This window comes from Anolis carolinensis, unplaced genomic scaffold, assembly GCF_035594765.1.
Source record: "Anolis carolinensis isolate JA03-04 unplaced genomic scaffold, rAnoCar3.1.pri scaffold_9, whole genome shotgun sequence".
NCBI classification, from domain to species: Eukaryota; Metazoa; Chordata; class Lepidosauria; order Squamata; family Dactyloidae; genus Anolis; species Anolis carolinensis.
The window spans coordinates 12,593,425-12,612,113 of NW_026943820.1; the positions used below are offsets into that span (position 1 = coordinate 12,593,425).

The 18,689-nt window shown below is 42.2% G+C and overlaps 1 protein-coding gene and 1 long non-coding RNA gene across 8 annotated transcripts in view; one reads left to right on the top strand and one right to left on the bottom strand.

The window, feature by feature from the left end:
* phkb (phosphorylase kinase regulatory subunit beta) overlaps positions 1-18,689 on the bottom strand; it is a 196,762-nt gene that overhangs the window by 69,408 nt on the left and 108,665 nt on the right. For all 7 annotated transcript variants that reach the window (XM_062962009.1, XM_008113900.3, XM_008113904.3 and 4 more), the window contains 2 exons: positions 13,056-13,214; positions 12,539-12,633 (listed from right to left, as the gene is read on the bottom strand). In XM_062962009.1, coding sequence (XP_062818079.1) covers positions 12,539-12,633; positions 13,056-13,214 — 254 coding nt within the window. The remainder of the gene's footprint in view (positions 1-12,538; positions 12,634-13,055; positions 13,215-18,689) is intronic.
* LOC134293690 (uncharacterized) overlaps positions 5,006-18,689 on the top strand; it is a 61,724-nt gene continuing 48,040 nt past the window's right edge. Inside the window, exon 1 of the long non-coding RNA XR_010000651.1 lies at positions 5,006-5,671. This is a non-coding gene — a long non-coding RNA (uncharacterized LOC134293690). The remainder of the gene's footprint in view (positions 5,672-18,689) is intronic.

Consider the following 18,689-nt stretch of genomic DNA (forward strand, 5'->3'; position numbering starts at 1 on the left):
TATATTGTATTTTGTTTTTATCTTTATACTAGCTTAGGGACCCGGCGATGCCCGGGTCATTTGAGAATGGTACTATTTGTCTTTTAATGTTATGTATTCTGTTTGGAGTGGGTGAACTACAATTCCCAGAATCGTGTCATGCAGTACTCTGTGGATGGGGGTGAACTACTGCAATTTCCAGATTCCTGGGGTAATTGTCCTGAAATATCTATCAGTATTCACAGCAGGCAATATTCAGTCTGTGTGCCAGGTTCAGTCTGTGTGCCAAGTCTAGATTCGTCATTGGCTGGGTTCAGTGGTCTTTGGATGGAGGTGAACTACAACTCCCAAAATCAAGGCCCCTTCCCACAAATACCTGCAGTATGTTCAGTAGGTCATGAGGCTTCTCTGTGTGAAGTGCATTGTCGGTGGGGGTCAGTGTTTATCTGGCTGCAGGTGAACTATAACTCCCTTTCCCCCAAACTTCTCCAATATGTTTTATTGGTTATGGGGGCTCTGTGTGCCAAGTGTGATGCTCATTAATTGCAGGTGAACTATAAATCCCAGTACCTACTACTCCTGAACTTCCAGTCCAGTTCCCCTCCAAACCCACCAGTAGTCAAATCTGGGCATATTGGGTCTGCATGGCAAGTTTGGCCGAGAGCCATCATCATTTGGGTTCATAGCGTTCTGGGTGTAGGTGAACTACAACTCCTCTATATTCCCCAGTAGGAGTGACAGTGCTCTTACTTGATGCAGGGTGAACTACAACTTCTACCATGTGGAGTCAATCCCTAAACTCCTCCAGTAAGTTTACTTGCAGGTCAGTTCTGCTCTGTTTGTTATGCAGAGAGATTGGAAAGGGAAGGGCAGTGGGCGGGGCCATGCAAATTCCACAGCAATGGAGAACCCTGGGATGCCTGCCTGTGGTGGAAGAAAAAGCAAAATCTAGGAGGAAATGGTCCCCAAATGAAAGCCTTCCTTGGGTGGTGGGCCATAGTGTTTGGGAAGGACATTGGCAGGGTTTGGGCTGCATTTTCATGGCGCTCGCTGTAACCTCAATGTCAGTGCAAAGGGGTGACTTGCTAAATTTTTAACCCTGGGACGTATACCCTGTTTGTGGAGGCTGGAGGCTGTCTGTGTGTGCAGATATCCATGTCACATACAGGTTTTCACTTTTATCATGGATTTAGATATAGATATTGTGAATTGTATGTTGTTTTTATCTGATTATGCTGTCTGGGCTCCGCCCCATGTAAGCTGTCCCGAGTCCCCTTGGGGAGATGGTGGCAGAGTATAAATAAAGTTTCATTATTTTATTATGACACAGCAAACAAAATAGATAAGCTGTATTTGGTATCACAAAATTACAAGTTGAACACTTCCCAAGTGTCTAGGACTGTGTGATGTATTTTCGGATGATGCTTTATTATTATTATTATTCCCTGATGCAACTGACATAAGTTGCTTCTCTACTGCGGCAGGGAAGTACCAAAGAGCTGCTGCCTATGTCATCTTCCCAGGCATTGCAACAGACCATTGGCAAACACTAACTAGGTCAGTGCTTCTTTTATAGTTGTAGAGGCTTTTTGAATTGCTGGGTGGTAAAATGGTGCTGGTAGCCAGAGGTGGCTTTACCTAAGCTGGAATTGGCAGTTTCACTTCTGAGCAGACTAGATCCCCAGAAACATGTGCTGAGCCTCCAAGCCTCGACTTATCCATGCATCACATCAAAATCCACAATTTATGCCCCCAAACTTGACCTTGGCTTATACATGAAGTCAACTGATATTTGAATATATATGGCACTTGTGTGAAAAACCTCACCCACAATTCCAAATAGCCACCTTGAGTCCCTGCATTAACCAACCAGAAGTGACAAGACAAATATTTTTTGCTATCAAACAACAGCCCCCTAAGATTCTTCACATTGTCGTACCAAGTGTGAGCATCTCCATTACTGTCCCCACTTCCCCGGTGTTCATAGAACAATTATGATCAAACATAATATCACAGAAGAATACATATATGGCTGATTTGTGTCGTCATTAGTATTATAGTTCTATTTCCACTATTAATAACTTTTAAAATGGCACTTTAGGCAATTTACATGCTATCAAAAGTGTGTAAGAAAAAAATGTTTAAAGCCTAGTAAGTGACGGAATTTGGAAACATGACTGTTTGTACAGCCAATGACTCTCAGAATCTTCTAGTTATGCTTCCAAACATTTCTTTTCTGGGGTATTCTCTAACAATGCACAGTGGATATTCACAGCAATATGAAATCTATTTGTTTGCTGCATAAATTCCTACAAGCTTTAGTGGTTTAGCTCCAGCTATAATTGGTAATGCACTTCATCAGGATAATACCACATTTATAAACAATCCTTTATAAATCGCTCGGTTGGCCCTTATTTCCTGTACAACGTAATACAAACATATACATACAAACACTCCAAAGCTTAAATGTCTGCAATCCCTACTAACATATTATGCAAGCAGTACATCCACCGTTGTACAATGCTCAAGGGAAACCATTTTTTGTGGATTTAAAATTATTGAGTTTGGAGTTCCTCATATAAGTGTAATTTGTGCTCATTAAGCTTTGTTTATAAACCTTGGCAGTTACAATAGCGCTGATTTTTCCCCCCAGAACATTAAGGTTCCTTTAAAGAAAGCATGAAGACAAAAAAAAACCCCCTGAAAACATGGTTTAGTGTAAATGACTATTATATATTTTATAAGGCAATCCAAACGGAATTACAAATGTTAAAATAAGTTTTAAAATAAAGCTTTACTGTTATTGTATACAGTGGGGCCTTGGTATCCACTAGGTTTTGGTTCTACAACACATCTCCCACTCAATAATATCAAAATCTATCAATGCTCAAGTTGCAAAATATGCAAGCCATAGATGGTTGAATCTGTAGATACAGAATCTGTAGATACAGAGAGCTACCTGTCTATGGCAGCAGACTCTTCTGAGAGAAGAGGTCAAACACTGTGACCGGATGGAGGGTCTCAAGCCCAATATCATTATACTGTCATGCTGCCCCCAATGAAAAGTATTTCAGTGCAAGGACAAGGCATTAAAGACCTCTAGCAACCGCTGAGCTCACAGAGTTCTCTGACACTGAGAGTAAATCAGCCATAAGTCTACAATGTGGTTATGCCCTCCCTATAAGTCAACACGGCAGGTGAACACTGTAAGTCAAATCCAAAGGAACGAACATCAAGATCTCTCTCAATGTCAGACAATGTCCAGTTATAGAACCCACAGTTCAGAAAAAAGAAGCCTGGGAAACACTAAAAGAACCAAAAAAAAAAAAACATACATGAAAGTCTGGAGGCTCAACAAAAATACTCAGGATTTGTCGGGAAATGTAGGGTGGATCCAACAATGTGCTTGCCATGTTGATTTTACTCATTTCCCCCTAGTATACTGTCTAATAACAGACAATAATGCCCATATTGTGCATATTATTTCAGGTTCAGATAACACCTTGCTGGAAGTGTATACACCAATGAGTGTTTTATTAACATGCCTAGAAAAGCAAAGATTATCTAAAATTGCATTTTTACAGAAACTCTCCAAGATGGTCAAGCCAAGCCAAGCATAGACAGTTCAGGCTTCACCATTTAGACATGGCCAGTAGAATCTACAATAGTATTGACTTCCAGCCTTAAAGAGGCCACATAAATTAATTCAAATTTAGTTGTTAATTTAATGAGTTTTATAAAAGTATGTCTGTAAGCTTTCTCAAACAATTTGAAGAGGTATGGCGGGAAGGTAACGGTGCTCCATGCAGTCATGCCGGCCACATGACCTTGGAGGTGTCTACGGACAACGCTGGCTCTTCGGTTTAGAAATGGAGATGAGCACCAACCCCCAGAGTCGGTCACGACTGGACTTAACGTCAGGGGAAAACCTTTACCTCATGGTATGAGTATAAATGGTTTAAATTGGAGTGGGGAAGCTGGAAGGCTCCAGATCAAAAGTTCTCAAAGTGTGCTCTGCAGAGCCCTCAGGCTCCGCAATTCCCTCCTACCCCTCTAAGCTTTTCCTCCTGTTTCCTGCTCCTCCCTCTCCCCCCGCTTCCCTTGCCACTAAAAGTCCTTTTTCCTCATCTTCCTCACCACCCAGATCCTTTCCCCCTCACCTAAGAATCATAGAGTTGGAAGAGACCACGTGGGCCATCTAGTCCAATCAAGCACAATCAAAGTACCCCTGACAGATGGCCATCCAGCCTCTGTTTAAAAGCTTCTAAGGAAAGAGCTTCCACCACACTCCCAGGCAGAGAGTTCCACTGCTGAACAGCACTAAGGCAGGAAGTTCTTCCTAATGTTCAGGTGGAATCTCCTTTCCTGTATTTTGAACCCATTGCTCTGAATCCTAGTTTTCAGGGCAGCAGAAAACAAGCCTGCTCCCTCTCCCTTATGACATCCTTTCACATATTTATACATGGCTATCATGTCTCCTCTCAATATTCTCTTATGCAAACTGCTTCTCAGAGGAATTCATGGTCTCCACAACTTTGATCCTATTTGTTGCCCTCCTCTGGACACTTTCCAGCTTGTCAATATCTCTTTGAAACGGTGGTGCCCAGAATTGGACAGCATTACAGGTGAAGTCTAACCAAAACAGAATAGAGAGGCACCATGACTTCCCTCAGTCTAGACACTAGACTCCTTTTGATGCAGCCCAAAATCCCATTGGCTTTTTTAGCTGCTGCATCACACGGTTGGCTCATGTTCAACTTGTTGTCCACAAAGTCTTCAAGATCTTTTTCACATGCAGTGTTGTATAGCCAGGCATCACCCATTCTGTATCTTTACACTTCATTTTTTGTCTAAGTGTAGTCTCTAACATTTGTCCTTGTTGAAATTCATTTTGTTAGTTTTGACCCAGCTCTCTATTCTTTAAGGTTATTTTGAATTTTGATCTTATTCTCTGGAGCTATCCCTCCTAATTGGTGTCATCTGCAAACTTGATCACCACACCCTAAACCTTCATACAAGCAATTAATAAAGATGTTGAACAGCACTGGGCTCAGGACCAAACCCTGTGGCACTCCAGTAGTCACTTCTTTCTAGGATGAAGTGGAACCATTGGTGAGCAGCCTTTGGGTTCGGTCACTTAACCTTGCTTTCAAAACTCTATTTTTCTCCACCGCATAGGAGGTGTTTTGATTGTGCTTTTCCTGCATGGCAGAAGGAAGTTGAATTGGATAGCCCCTGAGGTTGCTCCTATTACTACTTGTGCTATTACTACTGTTACTACGGCTGTACCAGAAGCTCCAACTTTATTTTCTTTCTGCTAATGTTTGCAGTCATAGGGCAGGCCGCCTGTCCATCAACCTTAAGTTTGGTTCCGCCCCTTGTTCAGGGCTCTAGGAGGGAAGGAGCCATTTTTAAGTCAGTCTCACTTAAGGAAGCTAAGTATAGGACGTAGACCAGCTCGTCCCGTAGAAAAGCTTCATATCTCAAGAACATCCGGGGTTATAGAACATCCGAGAAAACAGAAACAGATATTCCAGGGGAAAAGTCCCAAAAGCTCTGGCTGAGAGCTCACAGCCTCTCAGCCTCACAGCTCCTGAGAGAAACAGCCCTAAAGTTTCCAAAGAAACCTCGGAGAGAGAACAGCATCACAGATCCACGGGATACCAGCTGAAACATCTGCAAGCCTTGGTTGGTAGGTTTACTTGATGCCCAGATGCATTTGGAATTGGTAGTAGGTCCCCCATCAGCTCGGCCCATATGATAGACAGCCTGGGAGAGGTTATAAGGGGTTTTTCTTCTTACAGAAAAAGTACAGTTATCCAAAGCCGATTGCCTGTCCCCTGGGGACAAGACTGAAAAGCCAACAGTTTATTAAGGAAACTTTGAAGTGTTATTTGACTCCTTAAAGACTTTGTTATTTCATTAAAGACTCAAAAGACCATTCCTTTCATGAAAATCCTCAAGAACCTCTCTTTGAGGCGCCCTGGCTTCCCGCTGGGCATAAAGTATACGTTCTATACAAAGACAATAGTTACAGGCCCAGCGCGTGACAGAACACTACTACTACTACTACTACTACTTATTATTATTGTTATTATTATTATTATTATTATTATTACTACAAAAGCTGGGTGGCCATTTTTTATTGTGTTTTTCCTGCATGGTAGAAGGGGTTAGAATGGATGGTCCTTGGGGTCATCCACTGAAATACTGTTAAGTTTATGTTGGTTAAAATTGGTCTTCATTTTAAATATTCTATTGTTTTTCTTTCTTTTTCTCCCCACTACAAATGAGATATGTGCAGTGTGCATAGGAATTTGTTCATTCTTTTCCAAATAGTTCACATAAACATTCTCTATCCATCTGCCACTGGCCCGGCCCATCTGTCAAATTTTAAAATACAATGTGTCAAAAAGATTGCTCATGCCTGATATATGTACATTACATTACATATAATATATAAACATTTCCTAGTTTTGTTTCAGAAAGGGTTCCACGGCTGAAAAAGTTTGAGAACCCCTGCTCTAGATGGTGTCAAACTAAAGCTCCTAGCATTGCTGGCCAAGGACCATTCAGGCTTGCCAAGAAAACACCCCAAAAGGTTCCCTATCTCTGTTTTAAACGAATGAGAGATGTGACAAATTCTAAACACACCAAAGGTACCATAACTAATCAAAGGCAAGTTTGACAGCATCAGGGATATAAAAGAAAGACTGCATCTCCAACACTGGCTGTAAAGCAAGGTTAAATGTAAATGAACTTTTAATAGATGCCTGATGGAACTATTCTGAAGGGAATGAAAAGAACTTTTATGTCTTATTTATTGGATTTGTGATTCAGCCTGGTTTATGAGTAAAGGAAAAAAATGCTTGGATAAAGATATTTTTATGGCATTGGCTGGGAGAAACAAATCAGCATATACCTTTTTTGTTTTTACTGTGATATAATAGTACAATGCATTCCTGGTAGTTGCATAATGAGATAATCCAGCCTCGCTGAGACTAGGGATTTCCTCCCTTCTTTTCACTTCAAACAGAGGGTTGGGTACTTGTAGCAAGGTTACTCATCCTTTGCCCTTTGAAAACAGGGTTCTTTCTGTTTACTGAATTGATCATTAAACCTAGGTCTGCATATGCTTGTGTCCGTATAATGTATTCCAAACCAAACCATGTAGACTAAACTAAAGTTTTCACCTGGAGCACAAACCTGGTTTGAAGGACAAGCATAGATCAGTGCTACTCAAAATATTGTTAGTAAATAACAACAATAACAAAAGAAATGTGTTTTATTGTTCTAAGATACCTTGACATTTAAAAAAAATTGAGATACTATATATGAGGTTTATCCAGAAAGTAGATTACGTTTTGGAATTAAAAATGAACAAAGTATAAGAGAAAACATTTACCATATGCAGTTGAAAGCCACACCCAAATACCACTTCTCAACATAGTCGCCATTCAAATCTAGGCACTTATCATAGCGATGAATGAGCTTGGCAACTCCTTCCCCACAAAACTCTGCCGCTTGTATCCTCAACAGGCCGGTCACCCCTTCCCGCAGCTGCACATCATCGCCAAAACGCTGCATTGCCAGCCGCCTCCCCATTGTTGGAAACTAGTGGTGGTCGCTTGCTGCAAGGCCCAGACTGCACGGTAGATGAGGAAACAACTCCCACCCAAAAGACTCCAGAACTTCACGTGTGCGACCCACCGTGTGGGGCTGGGCAAAATCCCCGCGCTCAACTTTCCCCCACGCTCGTCCTGGATCGCAGCCGTGGGAAGGGGTGACCGGCTGGTTGAGGGTGGAGGCGGCAAAATTTAATGGGGAAGGAGTTTCCAAGCTCATTCAACGTTATGATAAGTGCCTAGATTTGAATGGCAACTATGTTGAGAAGTGGTGTTTGGGTGTGGCTTTCAACTGCATATGGTAAATGTTTTCTCCTATACTTTTTTATTTCCAAAACATAATCTACTTTCTGGATAGCCCTCGTATTATTAACATATAGGAAACAACAACAAAATAATTGTGAGTCACCTATCTAGATTACCTATGGAAAGTGGAAAATAAAAATAAGCATCAGAAGGACAAAATAGACAATACAACTGCAAAGAGCAAACAACTATTTATTGCAACAGTGTTATGTAGTTCCCTGCAAACTCCTTGGTGCATCCCAGTCCTCCTTGCATCCCAGTTACTGGTGAAAGAGTAACCTGACTTTTGATGGTTTTGGTGCCAAGATAATTATCTTTATAAAAGGTGCCAATTACGAGAAAGGGACTTCTGTAATGGCAGTCTGTAATACAACAAACCTTGGGTCTGATTAAATTGTTTTATTACTAATGAGAATAACTTCAATGAAGCCCATTAATGATGGGATTGCTTTTTTAAAGTGTTAAATGTGGGCTGATTGATTTTGCTTCCACAAGCCTATCTAATGTGTCGCCAGACACAATGAAATGACTAAATGGATTTTTTAATTTGCTTTTTGAACAAAATGAGATGGTTTAATTTGACACATTTTGTAGAGGAAAAGGAACAAAGCCCTTTAAGAAGTGAAGCAGCTTTTTAGTTTCTGAAGACCAATTAGGTGAAATGTGTTGTGTTCCACTTCCTGATTCCATTTTCAGCTAGTTGCTGAACACTTCAAAGCAAACACAGACAGAAGCAGCAGTAAGTTTCAGCTGCATCAGACTAGGCATAAATTAATAAAGAACACCACCATATGTACAACTCACCAAAGTTCAACCAAATTCAATCCCAACTAAGTATGAATAGGATTGAAATTAAAATCAGATCAAATAGTATCCTCAACTATTCAAAGTATTTCTGTACATCCACATATACAAACACAATAAAGAAAGATATTCCCTATACATGTGATATGGAAAGTAAATAAGACAGCCATGATTAAAAAGATAAGCCAACATGGAGACATGCTCTACTCTGTATTAATCCCACTCCTTTAATTTCCCAAATCAGTACAACAAAAATAATGAAAATATGATATGATCCCCCAAAGACTACAACAAATGGATAAGGTCATGGCGGAAGCAGTAAAAACAGGCAGGTGGAGTGCTTGTTCCTATCCAGAAATGAAATGGGGGGAAAGAGAATTAAATGGAGAAGAACAAACACACATGAATGTGGCATGCCTATTAGTGGTGTGCATTTGTATGGAATCGCTGTTTGTTTTGTTTTGTTTCATTTGTTTTGTCTCATTTTTGTATTTGTCCCCATTTCTGAAAATGGGACGCCTATACAAATAGAATTTTAGTCTCACCTACGAAAAAACCGAAAATTTTTGGACCATTGGCAGCAATGGGAGGGCTTCCGAGGGGTCGATATGCCCACACACAAAGGGCATATCAACCCCTTTCAACCCACCAACTTTTAAAACATTTGGGTCTTCCCCCGATTTTTAGCATTTTTTTTCCTTTTTATAAATAAAATCCCTTTTAAAAGCATTTCCATCCCTTCTTCTCCCAGTGCGTTGGCTGTGACAGCTAAAATATGGGCCTTGGCTCTGAGGAAGCACTTCCTCCTCCTCCTCCTCCTCTATCTTTGCCAGGACCGCTGCACTTCGTGGGAGCCTAACGCCGCTGTGGGAAGAACTGGAGGCTTCCCATCCGCTTTGCCTGCCTTGCCTTAATTAATATTAATAATAATTAATAGGAACCCCGGTGGCAAAGTGCGTTAAAGCACTGAGCTGGAGACCGAAAGGTCCCAGGTTCAAACCCCGGGAGCAGCATGAGTAGCTGCTGTTAGCTCCAGCTCCTGCCAACCTAGCAGTTCGAAAACATGCCAATGTGAGTAGATCAATAGGTACCGCTCCGGCAGGAAGGTAACGGCACTCCATGCACTCATGCTGGCCACATGACCTTGGAGGTGTCTACGGACAACGCCGGCTCTTCGACTTAGAAATGGAGATGAGCACCATCCCCCAGAGTTGGTCACGACTGGACTTAACGTCAAGGGAAACCTTTACCTTTTTAAATAATTAATATTAATTAATAATTAATATTATTATTAACACCCATTGGCACACATCAGCTGTAATGGGAAAGCATCCCTCTGTCAGACCCTGATTGCCCCAGAATAACTATTGTTATTAATATTAATATTATTATTAGCTCCCTTTGGCGCTCATCAGCCCTCTGTCAGTACCTGTTTAGGGTCTCAGAGTAACTATTTGTTATGTGGCTGGAAACCAAAGCAAGCACAGTGTCCGTGCATCTTTCTCTTTCATTTCGCCATTTGTTTCATCCAAAAATGGCATCTTTCGTTTCATGCATCCAAATGGACAATACAAAATGAATACACGAATTAAACGGAAGAAACAAATACAGCACACAGCTCTAATGCCTATCTCATATCCAGTATAGCAACATGGCTTCATTAGGGAGGAATGTCTAATCTGCTTAGTCCTCAATTGTGTAGCTTCCATGTGTGTGTATGTGTATGTGTATGTATGTATGTATGTATGTATGTATGTATAGATAGATAGATAGATAGATAGATAGATAGATAGATAGATAGATAGACAGATAGAGTCAGTTCCTATAAAGGCGTCACAGGAGAAGAGCCAGGCTTGCATTTGCTCTTCTTGATGACACAAATTGGAAAAGAAGCATGGCTTGATCCTAGGGCCTTACTATCACATTAGACCTAAGGGGAAAAAAAGTAGAGGAAATCCTTTTTTAAAATCCATACTGATACTATAGTCTCAACCGGAAGAGGGAGAAAGTACAGACATTTCTCATAAGAAGTTAACTGCATTATGTTTTTTAAAAATAAAATAAAATATTGCATACAGAAGAAACAGTGCTTCAGACAGATGTGTGAAGTTCCAGACAGCCATAAACACATGCCATCTCATCTCGGAATATATTATTTAAAGATACAGCTTGCTCTGTCCAGGGGGGCTCACCATGGCATTAACAATAATTTGGTTGGGCAGACTGCAGCTTTAACAACCAACTCAAACTGAAAGTCTACACATCAGGGGACAGAATGAACTTGCGACCAAATGTGACCCCTTGCCACCATCAGCCAACGTTATGTTTCCATCTATCCTGATGTTTTGGGGTTTTTGTTTGTTTTTTAAAAAAAACCTATTCACAAAAAGAAAAAGAAAAAAGTTAGTAACCTTCAGAAAAACTACTTGCTAAATCTGTCAGGATGGATGACCTTCACTGTGATATTTTATCACTGGAGGTTATCTCTGCTCCACCAGTTGTTCCTGACCAGACAGCCAGACTGCCTCCTGAAATCATTTTAGTGAGCCATACTAGATACTCCTGGGTAGTTCAGCACCACCAATTTGAACTCATAGAGTGACTCTATCTACCTACCTATCCATTCATCTATCCATCTATCTAGTTAGTAAGTATGTTTATCTGCCTGTATCACAAAGGTTGTCACTAGGTAAAGTGCCCTCTGTAATGTCATTAGATTGGCTGTTGCTAGGTGAAGGACTGTTGCTATTTACAGCATTTCTATTCCGCCCTTCTCACCCCAAAGGGGACTCAGGGCAGATCACAACACACACACATACATGGAAACATCCAATGCAATTGGACATAAACAACAGACAAACAGATAGAGGTATATCGACATTTTTTCTAAGTTCGGTGCCTGGAGTTTATGCCCGACTCCAGCCACAGGGGATGTTGTCACTCCATCTGCTATGACGACGAGCCCTTTGATTGCATAAGTTTTCCTCCTTGTTCTTTGACCACTGGCATTTTTAATGGTGCTGTAAAATACCTGCCTGCTGAGCAGTGTGTAATTTCTCTACTCACAGCTCAGCTGTTTTCGAATTGCTTAGGTCAATAGTGAGCTGAGCTGATGGTCGGGTGCTCACTCTGACTCGGGCTTTGAACTGCCAACTTTCTGGTTGGCAATGATCTATTGTTGCTGGTGATTAACCAGCTGTGCTAAAGCCCGGCCCACATTGTTGCTAGGTGAAGTGGCCATCTGTTATGTCACTGGACAAGAAAGGTGGCATGTATATGACAGAAAACGAGGAAAGAGCCACAAAGAGAGCCATCTTGTCACATTGTGAGGCTCTCTCAGAGGTGGAGAAGGGAGAAAGGGGAGAGGAAGGAAGGAAGGAAGGAAGGAAGGAAGGAAGGAAGGAAGGAAGGAAGGAAGGAAGGAAGGAAGGAAGGAAGGAAGGGGAGGCAGTGGTCCCAAGAACACCTAGGCAATACTGGATATATACACTAGTTACAATTATTATTATTATTATTATTATTATTATTATTATTATTATTATTATTATTATTTATTACTATCAGTATTATACTTATATTTCTTACCCACCTCTCCTCGTGGCTCGAGGCAGGTTACAGAATGATTAAAACACATAAACATTGTAAACATTGTTGTTAATTTATACATTGTCTTATACAGGACAAAACCACTTATTGTTTTTGTTTATCATTATTGTTTATCTCAAGGGCAAATAATTACGCCACCCGAGTAAACTTCTGGATTACAACTACCATAATCTCTAAACCATTAGCTGTGCTGCCTTTGTTATGAAAAACATTCCTACCTGATTTGAATATCTCATGCTCACATTCCTCTGATCCTGGGGAGGGATGTAGCGCTTCACAGGGTCAATATCTTTGATGCTGACTAAACCATCAGCTAAAAATAAAGCACAAACAATTCGTCCGCTGGCAACCAAAAGCATTTATCACCATTATACAATTCATTGTTTTCATATATGTAAGAATGACAGCAATTAGGACACTACTCCACCATTTGAGACCTGGCAAATTAAAATTTGCAACATATAGGGCAAATTAAGAGCACGAGGAACAAATAGTGATTTGAATAAATCACCCAAATAACTTTACTATAGGTGTAAAATGGTTCTGCCAGTCTATCACAAACAAGATTCTGGGCGAAACATTGAATATAAGTTGGCTCTCATTGATGCAGGATGTAACAAACACCATTTAATCCAGCCAGCAAAATTCAGAAAGTCATATAAAATGAACTCTGAAGGCCATTAAATAAAAAAATAAGATTTTTTAAAATAATAAACCCAATTGGCATCCACTTACCAAGAAGTTTTGCAATAATATAAAGGGACTGTCCCCACAGAAAGAACTTTCCATCCCGTCCGTGATTGCTAGGAAATCGTTTCTGGCTGCCAGGGTTCTTCTTTTCCAGTTCAACAAAATCAGCTGGCACATAATAATATTTTGGCACAACAGGATAGCCTGAGAAGTGTTAAAGGTATTTTAAAAAATGAGGAAAACAAGTATAATGAGCAGTTCAGGGTGCATCTACACTGTACAATTAATGTAGTTTGATACAGTTTGATACCTCCCATGATTCCACAGCATTGGCAGTTAAAAATAGTGTCAAACTACATTAATTCTGCTGTGTAGATGCACTCTCGATAAACATTCACTCTTACTTATAATTCCATGCAATGGCTTACAAAGAACATAAATTACTGTTTTGAACATCGGTTTATTTATACCTTGTTTCTTCACTGAACAGATGCATTATATGCTTCATTTCTTGACTGAACATAATAAACTGACTTGGCAATTTCTGACAGAAGGGGGAAATGCACTTTTAAAGAGGTACTAAAGTTATTCTGGTGCTACAGTACACGAAACATGTAGAAATGTTGCTAGTAAAGGAGTATATATGCTTCAGAGCAAAAGGAAAATGAACCTCAATCTTGAACAAAAAAAGAAGAAAGCTTATTTTTAAAAGGCAGTCTTTTCAGTCATTCTTGATCTATTTGTTTATCACTGAGCTAGAAAAAAACACATTCGCTCCAATGAGTTTATATGTTTAATAAGGCTACACATTTCACATCTCGCAAGTGTAATAAGGCTCGCTAATGAGGCCACATATTATAAGTTAACACGGATCTCACAAGTATCTTGTAAGACCAAGGGATAAAAAAGAGAAATTAACAATACAGTAGAGTCTCACTTATCCAAGACTTGCTTTTCCAAGGTTCTGGATTATCCAATGCATTTTTGTAGTCAATACAAAATTCGTAAATACAGTCATTACAACATAACATTACTGCGTATTGAACTACTTTTTCTGTCAAATTTGTTGTATAACATGATGTTTTGGTGCTTAATTTGTAAAATCATAATCTAATTTGATGTTTAATAGGCTTTTCCTTAATCCCTCCTTATTATCCAAGATATTTGCTTATCCAAGGTTCTGCTAGCCCGTTTAGCTTGGATAAGTGAGACTCTACTGTATGTCCTTGGGGAATCTCTCTGGAAATATGTTCAAGTGAGGGGACCAAAAAAGACTCAATTAAATGCAGATTTCTAGCTGGATGATCTGTTTCACATCTATGAAAGGAGAGTGGGTGGGGATGCGAAACAATTCCTATATAAATATAACATTTAACCTATCAGTGCTTCATTCACCTGATAATGAACTCCATTTTATGATAAGCTACATTTTACTGGATAAATTAATTAAGTTTTATTTCCATAGCTGGTGTCAAGGACAGAACGCCACAAGATTCAAAGTAACAGAGTTTATTAGATTACAGAACTCAAAAATGCCCGTAAAAACACAAGGGCCAGGCAGTTTTTGCCTTTAGGAGCAAAAAGGGACAAAAGTAAATGTTCAAAAGATAAACCGGATTAAACCGGAGTTTAATCCGGGTAAAAACAAACTGCTTGCTTCAGCCTAGGTATTAACAGAACGAAAGCCAAGGAACAAAAGATACAAAGAATGCAACTAATTGGCAGCAGATTCCTCTCTGCTGCCAGCACTGTGCTTAGAGTAACTTGCGTCGCTCCCACACACACACAGTAGACAGGATCTCCAACACGAGCAATTCAGCCAAGGATTGTAGAAGTAGAGTAGACCAGTTCCGTTCCGTAAATCAAAGCCAGAAGCAGACGTTTGTAGTTTTTCCAAGTCCAAGAAGGGGGGAAGACAAGCCGTGGTCAGTTCAGTCCGGGTTCTCAAAGCAGGAGATGGCGTCCGTCAGAAAGACGACGGAAGGTCAAGCTAATAAGAGTAAGCACAGGTTTGCACAAACAAATGCCCACACAATCCCTCCCGCCGTCTGACCCTGGATTTCAATCAACTTACGTCACAGCACAGGAAAGCACACAAGTCTTCAGGGAAGCGTCCCACACACACACGGATCCCAAGCGTTTGCCCAGATTACCTTGCCCGACGCAATTTGCAATTGCTCCCAAGCCCCATTTTATGCCAGTTACAAATCTTCATCACTGTCAGCTGTCCTCCTTAACCCGGGCGTTTCCTCATCACTTTCCTCGTCAGAGCTGGAACACCTCTGACTACGCCCAACAGCATCTCCAGCTGTGGATCCCGTCCCATCCCTCCAGCTAAGCCATGGGTCTAATCCTGAAGGTCCCCATTCATCTTCTGTCCCATCATGGCCAGTGGCCCCCAATTCCTCCCTTACCCGAGTCCAATCCATCTCATCCTCCTCTGAGCTAACCAGCCCTTCCTCCATTCTCTCCGTGAACCCTTCGAAAGACTCTTCGTCAGAGGGTGCTGCAAATATGTCTCGCAGTCTTTTTCTCTCTCGCTCCTCGAGAGTATCCGACTCTCGAGGAGTCTTACGCCCACGCCTGTCAGAAACAGAGCCACGAGGCTCAATCATAACACTATCCCCTCTCACAAAGGCCTCCTCCCCCGATGGCGGAGAAGTGGCAGTGATACCCTCCGCTATAGCACCACGACGACTAGAGGTATCAAGTTTCAACAGCGAACGATGAAAGACTGGATGGACCTTTAAACTAGACGGTAAACGCAAACGAAACGCAACAGAAGAAATCTTTTTAACGATAGGAAAGGGACCCAAATACCGAGGCGCAAACTTTCCCCCAGCCTGTTTAATATGTTTGGAAGATAACCACACCAAATCCCCTTCTTCCAACTCCTCCCCTGCCTGCCTGTGGCGGTCAGCCTGAGTCTTCTGCGTTGCCTTAGCTTCCAGCAGTAAGCGACGGGCAACATCATGCAATGCAGCCATTTCCGTAGAGCGGTACACAGGGTCCGAAGAGACCACATTGGTCGACGGCGCCACACCTCCCCGTGGGTGAAAACCATAAGTTAGCTCAAACGGCGTATGCTGACTAGATGTGTGCACCGCATTGTTGTAAGCAAATTCCGCCACCGGTAGCCACTTCACCCAAGCCGTGGGTTGATCTAAACAAAAACAACGCAGATATTGCTCTAAGAGCCCATTAACCCGTTCCGACTGTCCATCCGTTTGCGGATGAAAGGCTGAAGAAACGTTTAACTTAGTCCCCAAGCACTCATGGAAATGTTTCCAAAAGCGTGACACAAATTGCGGAGCCCTATCTGAAATAATCACCTCGGGTGCTCCGTGCAAACGATAGATGTGCTTAGTAAATAGTAAGGCCAACGTAGGGGCCGCCGGAATGGTTGAACAAGGAATAAAATGAGCCAGTTTACTAAATAAATCCACCACCACCCAAATACAAGTATAACCTCCAGACTTAGGCAAATCTGAAATGAAATCCATGGAAATGATTTGCCATGGCCTGTCCGGAACAGGTAAAGACGACAACAACCCTCTAGGGCGCCCAACAGGCGTCTTACTCTGCTGGCAAACGGCGCAGCTGTCACAAAAGCGCAGAATGTCTTGCCGCATCTTTGGCCACCAATAGCTCCTGGTAATGAGCTGCACGGTCTTGAATCTGCCAAAGTGCCCAGCCATGGGTTCGTCATGGTGGGCTCTAATCACCTCCAACCTGAGGGCCCCCACTGGTACGTAGACCTGCCCCCTGCGTACCAATACTCCGTCTTGATCTTGTAGATGCGGCAGTATGGTACGATTACCTGCTGAGAGCAGCATCAGTTGCTCCTGTGTCCACACATCATCCCTCTGAGCCTCAAGGATCTGGTCATGTAACCCGAGCTCATTATCTACAACACACAGAGAGGCAGTAGGCAAGATGGTCTGACATACAACCTGCTCATTGGTCTTAAACTCCGGCTTGCGGGATAAAGCATCGGCCCGCAAGTTTGCCTTCCCCTCTACGAACTGCACCTTGAAGTTAAACCTGGAGAAAAACAAAGCCCATCGGATTTGACGCTGGTTTAACTTCTTTGCTGTTTGCAAGTGCTCTAAATTCTTGTGATCAGATCTGACCACGATCTGGTGCCGTGCCCCTTCAAGCCAGTGCCGCCACACCTCAAACGCCACCTTAATCGCCAACAACTCCTTCTCCCATATGGTATAGTTCTGCTCGAAGGGTGTTAGTTGCCGCGAGTAAAATCCACAGGGACGCAAGGTCCCTGAGGAATCTTTCTGAGACAATACAGCCCCCAACGCGTAGCTAGAAGCGTCCGCTTCTACCACGAACGGTTTGTCAACATCAGGATGGGTTAGTATGTTGTCTGATTGAAAACTAGACTTAAGTTGTAGAAACGCCTCGTGAGCTTCCCGCCCCCACACAAATGGCTGTTTCTTGCGCAGAAGCTGCGTCAAAGGTACCGTGAGCTTTGCAAAATTCGGAATAAACTCCCGGTAGTAATTAGCAAAACCTAAGAACCTTTGTACATCCTTCTTAGTTTTCAGCTCCTGCCATGAGTTGACGGCGTCAACCTTATGTGGGTCCATTTTAAGTTCCCTACCTGACACTACATGACCTAGGAACTCCACTTCAGGCACATGAAAAACGCATTTGGAAGCCTTGGCGAAAAGCCCATTAGCCCGCAGTCGGTGCAGAACCTGCTTGACATGTTGACGATGTTCTTTCTCGTCCTTAGAAAAAATCAAGATATCATCCAAATAAATCACTAAAAATTGGTCAATTAGGTCCCTGAACACATCGTTCATGAACCTCTGGAAGACCGCAGGAGCATTACAAAGCCCAAAAGGCATGACTCGGAACTCGTGGCATCCGAAACACGTGTTAAATGCCGTCTTCCATTCATCCCCTTCCCGTATACGGATTAAGTTATAGGCCCCCCGCAGGTCAAGCTTGGTAAAGACCTTAGCCCCTTGCACCCTTGATAACAGTTCCGAGATTAAAGGGAGCGGGTACCTATCCCGAATGGTGTATTTGTTTAGGATCCGATAGTCGCAGACCAGCCTAAGTTCCCCAGTCTTTTTGGCTACAAAGAATACTGGTGCCGCAGTTGGAGAACTAGATGGGCGAATAAACCCCTTGGCTAAATTGTCATCTAAAAACTCCCGCAAAGCTTGCCTTTCCGGTACAGTCAAGGCATACAGCCTCCCTGCTGGCAGTTTCGCACCTTCTGCCAACTTGATGGCGCAATCATATGGCCTGTGCGGTGGTAATTTGTCCGCTTCTCTTTTACAAAATACATCAGAGAACTCCCCATACTCAGCAGGCACTCCCTCCATATCAGCATGAGTAACGTTTAGAGTGCAACAATCCTGCCTCTTTAAGATCACTTTACGTGTTGCCCAATCCACTTGTGGGTTTACTACAGCTAGCCAATCCATCCCCAGGATCACATCATATCTAGGCAAGCTCGTAATATCCCACACAAACGTTCCCGTTACTCCCTGCACCTCCCACGTTACTGCTGAGGTTTCCTGGTTAACCACCCCAGTCTCCAGCAGTCTCCCATCTGCTCCCTCCACCCACACGTCGCATGCCTTGCGCACTCTAGGAATGCCATGCTTCTTAGCAAACTCAATATCTACATAGGAGACCGTAGCTCCT